Source organism: Urocitellus parryii, chromosome 13 (assembly GCF_045843805.1).
Source record: "Urocitellus parryii isolate mUroPar1 chromosome 13, mUroPar1.hap1, whole genome shotgun sequence".
NCBI lineage: Eukaryota > Metazoa > Chordata > Mammalia > Rodentia > Sciuridae > Urocitellus > Urocitellus parryii.
Genome location: NC_135543.1, coordinates 19,502,614 through 19,511,219, shown reverse-complemented (window position 1 = coordinate 19,511,219; position 8,606 = coordinate 19,502,614). Strand labels below are relative to the sequence as shown.

The following is an 8,606-nucleotide window of genomic DNA, read 5'->3' as shown; positions in this document are numbered from 1 at the left end:
ACACAGTAAGAACATAAGAACATCTCAAATCATTTAGAAGGGAAAAAAAAGTTATCAACCAAAATCTTTGGAAATTTCTTAAAATTTAAATATCTGCAAACAATCCAACCAAAATGGAGAAAAAAAAAAAGAAAAAGAAAAAGAAAAAATCTCAACATTTGGCTATGGAGGGCACTTCACAAGTGAACCAAATGACATGATAACATTTTCCTTCAGGTAAGCTAGTCACTAAATCCCATTCAAAAGAATACAAGAGCAATATCGGAGACATTTCCCAATCCACGCACATGGTGAGAACATTCCTTTAGGAAGGGCTCATCTACCATGGATTCCTTTACATTGTGTACATTACTTTACATCTCTACAGTGCAATGTTGAAACAGCCTCCAAATTGTGTAAAGTAGATTTGATGTTCATTCTACAAAAATATTAACTTACAGTACATAACACTGGATAATTTTAATCTGTACATTTCCCCTCCCATCATAGGTGACACGCGTCAGTTTGTACAAGTTAGGAAAAAAAAAATCTGGTTGTTTACATCTGGATCAATAGTCAACAGTCAACCAGAAATTGGTAGGGAGGGAAGAGTTTGAGAGAGTATAAATACAGTGGAATATTAATTGTGGTTAACAACATTCAGCTTTTAACAAAGTGATACAAAATAAATCTTCTTAGATTTTTTTTTTTTTGACTGAAAAGATCTAGCCGAGAATGTTCTGCCAAACAGCCGACCAAGTGATCCGAAAGGTTAAGGCTGACATGAGTTAGCAACCTACAGCACAACCCCAAACAGTGGCACAGTTCAGAGCTCTTCAAATGCATAGTTTCAGTGTTACACACACATGAATTACACTCCTTCAATTAGTGAATCCTCTAGACACTTTTCTTTTTGTTTTGCATGCATCCCGTTCCATTTCATTAAGGGCATCTCATCCTTGATCAACCATGTACTTTGCTTTTCAATTTGTTTTTGTGATTTTTTTTTTTTGCATGTTTTGTTTGTTAAGCTGTCAATACCTCCAACACGTGGAAAATGAAATCGAGATGCAGTCTTACAGGACAGCATCATAGGACAATGCAAAATGAAATGAAGCAAGTGTCAGAAACAGTTTATAAAAATGGCACATTTATTGCTACAGAACGGTCATGTACATGACTTCATCGAATAACTACAGATGGGAAAACAGGTAATGGCCTAGACCAAGCTGGGTTGTTTTTGTCTTGAAGGAACTCCAGCACACAACCTGTTTGGACACTTCTACAAATCAGAAATACACCAAAAACATGAAAAAATCGAGGCACTCAGCCACACATTGAAAACAAGGTGTAACTGTTTTATCTTTTTTTTTTAAACGTTTTCCCTTTTTTTCTTTTTTTAATAATTTTTTTTTTTAGTTTTTAATGCTGCAGCTATGTGTACAGTCGCAAAAAAATTTCCCCACTGCGACCTACAACTAAAACAAAAACAGAAACAAAAACAAAAACAAAAAACAAACAAACAAAAAATTAAAAAAAAAAACAAACGAAAAAAAAGCTACCATACAGTTTCATCTTGGTAACACATGGTAAAATAACATCTTTTAAATAGTAAAATAAAGTAACAAACTTTTACTCATAATGATTCCAAAAATCTACAAAGAAGAAATATTCAGAATCTGACAATTTTTTTTTGTAATATTCATGGTATAAAAGGATTGCTCCTGCGAAAAATAAGCCAAATATATTTTTTATTTTTAAATTTAGTTTTTTTTTTCCTACTAGGGTGTACTACAGTCTATTTTATAGCAAAAAGAGCACTAGACAAACAAAGCTTTATAACAAAAAGCCAGGCACTGATACATGGTAAATCTCTGCTTTTTTTTTTTTCTTATCTTCACTTAATTGCATCACAAGTAACAAGAATGAAAAAGGCCACAGTTCATATATTTTCACCATTACATATGTCTATAATACTTGAAATGAGTATGGCAAAAACCAGCACTGCACAAAGATGAGTCCACTTCAAGTCCCGTGAGAAGGAGCATGTCTCTAAAGAAAACAAATAAAACCAAAGCAAAATAAAGAGGCCTAAAGGCCCTGGTGCCCCATTGTGTTGGAATTCATCAAATTCCATCTTGACTCTTTTGCTTCCAGTCAGCCAGCAGACTAAATTTTTGTGCTTGTTTATGCTGAAATTGTTTCATTCCTGACTCAAGTTCACTTTTGGACACATCATATTTGCCTGTTGGATGCAAAGACGAAAATCCTCATAACCCCAAGTCTCGATTCGATTCCCTCCCCGCTCCCCAACCCCTCATCAAAATAAAGATCACGAATAAAAAAAAAATTCAAGAGATAGGAAAAAAAATCAAATCAAAAAACAACAACAAAATTAAAGGAATCGGAAGACTGAATGAGAACCAGTTGCACCACTGGTGGACTGTTGTATACACATTAGTGTTCCTTGCAGCTACACGAAGACAAATGGTAAGGATTTCTAGATGAACAGATCCCTATTCTGCATATTATAAATCACTCGAATGTGGAGGTGGATCAACTGTTCCAAGTTGCTTTCAAAGTCCAAGTTTCTTAAACCGATCCCCAGTCTAAGCATCATTCATATATATAAAATATATATGCATGCCTGGTGCAGTATGGACCTTTTAGACATTGTTTTTTGTATATTCTTTAATCCTAACTGTCTTCTGCTAAATTTTATTCAAAAATCCAGTGCAGGATACCAATATCTTACCTGGGTTTGAAAATTACAAAACAATGACAAAAACAAAAAACAAAAAACCAAAAATAAAAACACACTAAAAAGGCCACGTTCCCTTTCTTCTTCTTCTTTTTCTTTTTCTTTCTTTCTTTCTTTTTTAAAACAGGGGATACCACCCAATTACTATGGAGAGGTGCAGATCATGTTTCTCCACCAAGCAAAGAGCAGCGAGCAGCTTCTGGTGGCCGTTAGGAAGTTTTTTACTTCTGCCCAAAGGGAATTCCACAATAGAGGTATTACATTACGGAGTAATGAATACATCAAAGCTGGTGAACAAGAAATTGCAGCTTTTCCTCGGTTTGACTGAGAACAAAATATAAAGCACCAATTTAAAAAATAACCAAATGATTACAATTTAATGTTTTGCTTTGTTTACAGATCTGAAAAACTTTAATTCAGCTCTATGAAGCACCTTTCTGATAACATGTATCAAAAGTGCCCTCTGAACATGTACATCAATGCAGGGAGCTTCCAGTTCCCTAAAGAGTAAACACCGTATTCCCTTCTGTACACTTATCCTGAATGTGATCAGAGTATACCTGCTTCCTATATAATATTGTTCCTAGGGATACCCGCCTTGAGACTATACAAAATGAGTGCAGAATGGACCACTAAAAGGAAATCTTTAACATACTGAGGGAACAAGTTCACATGGTTTTCATTATTCCAGGAGGAGGGGAGAGTATACATAATTGTCTTCCATACCCTTTTTTGAGCTCCTTTGTTAGAACGATTCTCAGGAAAGCCCCAGAAAAACTTTTCATGAAGTCTGATTTCTGCTATTCTCCTAAGGTTTTAATCCACCTCCACATTGTAGGAACTTATCAACAAATCAAAGTATTTTAGTTTTATCGCTACTGAACATATTTACAGTTTTCAACACACACACACAGCTAATCAAAATGTTTATGGGTTTATAAAGATGACCACGTGGTAACTATCTTATTTGTTCTTACATTTTCAGAAATGAACATAAAATTCAGATTCTTGTAGCTCACTATATCATTTAAATGAGACTTTTTTTTAAAACCACACAGTTTAGAAAAACAAAAACTGATACAATGTATTAAAACACATAATAACAAGAGTCTACATGTAAAAATATAACTTTTACATACACGATTTCAAAATAAGGATACGTTTGCCATTTGTTGCATAAAATTTACAAATGTATTTCATTACTATATAACTGGCAAAACAGGAGAACAGATGGAACATTTAGACCATTTCGATGGATTTATGGCATTTACTCAGTGCTGATAGGTGGAAAAACTACTTGAACAGGGATTGTTTTTTTTTTTTTTCTTAATACATGCCAAGATTGTGTGGCTGTAAAAATAGAAACGAGTTAGACACGAAAGGATGCTGACAAATACTTAACTAGGAGCACTATTTGTTTACTGCACTATACACCAAAGTCAATCATTAGAAAGATTTACGATGGAAATTGGTTCAATTGTGCCCAGACGTCAAAGCTAGCTATCTGATGAGTTGCTGTGCCATAGCTTGGTCTACGTTTCTATCAAATATGGTTAAGTATAAACTTCATTCATACTGGCCAGAGAAATACTGCACTACCCCTCCTCAAAAAAGTGCAACTTAATGCTTTAGGACTTATAAGGCTTATTATAATGCTGCAGGATGACTGAATATTGGCATTTTCAGACGAAGGAGGAGGCAGGTTAGTTAAGTCATCTACTTTTTAGTAAACCCATTTTGAAAAAAAATCAAGAAAGCAACAAAATCAATCAGCTCTGTCACACTACTTGCAATTTTCTCATTTGACGGTTTTTGAACTTCATTTTTTTTTTGTTTTTGTTTTTTTGTGGTTTTTTTTCTTTTTTTCCAAAAATCTGACCATGTATTCAGAAACGCCTCACTGCACACTACTCCGGCTACACAGGTAGGTAACACTTTAATCGTCTTGTTAAATCACAGCCACTTTGATTATGTTATGTTTCCGATGATATAAACATTGGAAGGCACAGTGGTAACATTGTAGCATTCTAACCTTGTACCTCTGAAAATCCCAGAATAGGGTCACAAATGCAACATTACAAGTCAAGACAACAGTTTTGCCATGTCTTGGTAATGCTGCTTGTAATATCTACACATGATGTGACTTTTAAGTCCTGTGTTCCCAAAAGACTGGAGAAACGACTTTCTACTTATTTATGAATGAGAAGCAACATCAGGGTCAGCATTTCCTCCTGCACTGCCCCTCCAGAAGCAGAGTTGGCACTACAGGTTATGGTAACAAACCGGGGAAAGGGACAGAAATAAGACCCCCCCGCCCCCCCCAAAAAATCCATATTTACAGTAAAATCTTTCTTTTAAAAAAGTTAATCAGTACTATTTTTTTACAGGAGAAAAAAAGTCTGAAACAAATGAACAAAAGCTTACCATAGTCACTAAATTTTTAATATATATTTATATATATATTTATATATATATTTGTCATAGGTCTATAAGATCCATCTGTTCCTCCTACCCTAAGGAATGGCTAATGTCATCACTTCTTGTCATCAGGACGTTTGCTGGTTTTGTGACTAGGGCAGCCGAGCTCCCCCTATTCAATATCCAGTAATAATAAACACTAGCTGACTTGAATACCAACAAAAACGTTCATGTAGTTTTTCTTCAGAAGTACACTTTTTCATTATTGCAAGTTTACAATTTTTTTTAAATTAAATATTTTTTTCAGACTTACAAATTAATTATATTTTTTTTTTTCCAAAAGAAGTTTAGGCACAAATGCATTGTTCCACAGTGTGGAAAGATTGCCATTCAGTCTCTGGGCTGCGTCTCAGCCTGTACATACTGCTTTGCACATTCTGAATGATATGTTAAAGAAGTCGTCCCTCAAGTTGCACTTTTTTCTTTCTTTTTTTTTTTTTTGTTTGTTTTTCTGTTTTCTGATAATTGGGAATGCTGAAACCTCTTGCGTCTGTGATTCGTAACTACTCAGACTTGTCTTATATTACAAAAAAAGGGGGTTAAGGAGAAGTGTTTATGTGGGTTTAAGATAATACAGCTGTTAAGGAAGTGGTCTCTTGTTTTAATGAAGCAATGTGGCAACTTGGACCTGAGAAAGGAAAAAGAGAGAAGAGTTCATTAATACACTTATTAAAGAGAAAGTGATTAAAAAAAAATTAAAAAAACAACAACCAAAAAAACCCCTCATTTACCAAGAAAGAAAAATATGGGAAAAGTTGACTTGGGGTAAATTTGGCTAAGAGTTTGGATAAATTTGGGTAAAAATTTGTGCAAGAGTTATGAGTGAATACTGCAGAAATATTTGAAAACGAACTTGCCCTTTCACATCTGTCCCAGGTGATTGGATGCATCTCCCATTCCGGGGTGCGGGCCAGCCAAGGAGAGTGGGGGAGGCTCTGAGGACACCTTCTCTTCCTCCCTTCTTTTCAGACATGCTGCTTTCGGATTCAGATTCCTTTCTGTGGAGAATGAGAGCACAGGCCATTTAGTCAACGTCAAGGCTTCTCACGGAGGGCAGTGATACATCCTCTGTGTGTTTGACCCTTTGGTTCAGTTTTTATGTGACAGAAGGAAAGAAGCAGTTAGGAAATAGGCACTGCAGTGATTCCTTTGGTTGTTCACTAGTGAAACCTGAATTATATGGAGGATTTGTACAGCAACGTTATAGGAGGAAAGGAGTTGGAAAAGACAGTTAACTAGCCAGGTGCGGTGACGCACACCTGTAATCCCAGCAGCTCAGGAGGCTGAGATAGGAGGATCTTGAGTTCAAACCCAGCCTCAGCAAAAGCAAGGTGCTAAGCAACTCAATGAGACCCTGTCTCTAAGTAATATACAAAATAGGGCTGGGGGTGTGGCTCAGTGGTCGAGTGTCCCTGAGTTCAATCCCTGGTACCTTGCTCCCCACCCCCAAATAGATAAATAAATAAAGTCAACTAAGCTCCAATTACTGACAGTACAAATGGAAGGTTATGAGAGCGCTCTGTAATCTCAACAATCTGAGTAAGCAATGCTGCTGCCCAGAGGTCTTAGCCTGCACTGGGCCGTTCCTCTGAAGGTTCTTAAAAGTCTAGTGCTGTGGCTCAAGTCCATCTCACTGCACTGCTGCCTGCACTGACCTCGGACTTGCTGCTCCAGGCTGAGGATGACAGCCACGGCCTGGTGGAGGATCAGGAGCTTGGTCTGAGGCTTGTCACTCTTGAGGTGGAGCTGCACCATGCGGCCGAGCTCCTTGAAAGCCTCGTTGATGTCTCGGACCCGCAGGCGCTCCCGGGCGTTGTTGGCCATTCTCCGCTCCTTCTCACGTTCTGCCTTCTGCTCTGGAGTCAGGTCCTCATCGTCATTATTGCTGTGGGTCAAAAAAGGAGGCGACATTTTCTAACGGTGTGGGGGAAAGGAAGGTGTCTAGATTACTTTGTTTGCTTCCAGAGTTGTCAGGAAACCTCCCCATCTCCATCCGCGTCCTTGTCAGTTTTACATCCACTTGACCTTGGCACGGGTCCATATTTAAGACATTTACCCACACCTGGAACCCCAATCAAACAGGAGAGCATGATCTAGGGAAATGAAGCTTTGGTGGGTAAGTCACACTCTGCCAAGCAGGCCTCTACCCACTATGCTTAGCCTGTTGTCTGTGACCACACTGCAGCAAAAATTGCTCACATGCCATCTTTTTTTGAAGAACTTTCACACTGTGACATCTGAAACCTAAGGAAATATGTGACTGAAAAAGAGATTTTTAATAGGTCAAAGAAAATGTAAGACTGGCAAGTTAATAGGACCAAGAAGGAAGTCCTCCGTTGAAGACATCACAGCAATAAGAGTCAAGACAGTGGGACCATGCCCAGAGGTGGCCATTCGCAGCTCTGAAGGCCTGGACAATCCATGAGCCCTACCTGTGTCTCTCATTTTCTCCACACAGTAAATGAAAAGTTGAAAAGAAAAAAAAAAAACACACACACACACAAAAAAACAGAACAAAACATGACTTCCTCGGTCTTTAATATTATGGATGATTGTGATTCCCCAAAATAAGTTGGGGAAATCTGAATCGACATCAGCTGTGTAAAACAATACAAAATCCAAACATCTACCCCTTATAAATTGACATGACCTCATGGTGAGTCAAAAATGAAGGCAAACAGGAATCTCGCTAAGAACCAAAATACCCTGATGATTCATAAAGAAGGTATGGCGGGGCCCAGTGTGGACTGCACAGATAAGATCAATTCTGACCATTTCTGGGTATCTTAGTGACCAATTAGACATTTAGCAGAAGGCAAAGAGGACGATGAGTCATCTGGAAGGCAGAGCATCTGGGGAAGCTTTCATGGCAGGAGAGTTTCCAACATTTCAAAGGACTTTCAAAGGCAGGTGTGGGAGACGTCCTGTCTCAAGAACAAAACAAAGAACTCTGGATGACCACTGTGAATGACCATGAGCAAGAACTTTTTTGGGGGGGGGGTATGAAAGACATCAAAAATGGAGTAAATGCCACTAAAAAGCAATGACTCCCCGTTGTAAGAAATACTATGGAGGTGACCACCTATCCAGCCGTTAGCCTAGAGGTTCTGGCATTCAGCTCATGGACAGGAGATTGGCAGCTACCTCGAAATTCCACGTCGGAAATGTTCACTGCACAAAGCATTTCAGAACTGGGAGACATGGGGATAGTTATCAAGTCAATTTGACCTACATTTAATGAATGCTGGCTTAAAAAGTATGGCTCTGATCTTCCATTTTTGGAAAATCCTTGGGTAACTTCCAAATTGCAAAAAGGACCAAGTACACTGGAGAAGCTCGAATCCATCAAAAATTAAAAGTGGTATTCTTAGGATCCAAGGACATACAG

The 8,606-nt window shown here is 37.9% G+C and overlaps 1 protein-coding gene across 21 annotated transcripts in view; it reads right to left on the bottom strand.

Moving 5' to 3' along the window:
- Positions 1–1,107: 1,107 nt before the first annotated feature.
- The window catches only part of Tcf4 (transcription factor 4), a 346,839-nt gene continuing 339,340 nt past the window's right edge, over positions 1,108–8,606 (bottom strand). For all 21 annotated transcript variants that reach the window (XM_077792343.1, XM_077792352.1, XM_077792344.1 and 18 more), the window contains 3 exons: positions 6,874–7,103; positions 6,076–6,216; positions 1,108–5,846 (listed from right to left, as the gene is read on the bottom strand). In XM_077792343.1, the coding sequence (XP_077648469.1) occupies positions 6,080–6,216; positions 6,874–7,103 (367 nt within the window). In that variant the 3' untranslated portion in view covers positions 1,108–5,846; positions 6,076–6,079. The remainder of the gene's footprint in view (positions 5,847–6,075; positions 6,217–6,873; positions 7,104–8,606) is intronic.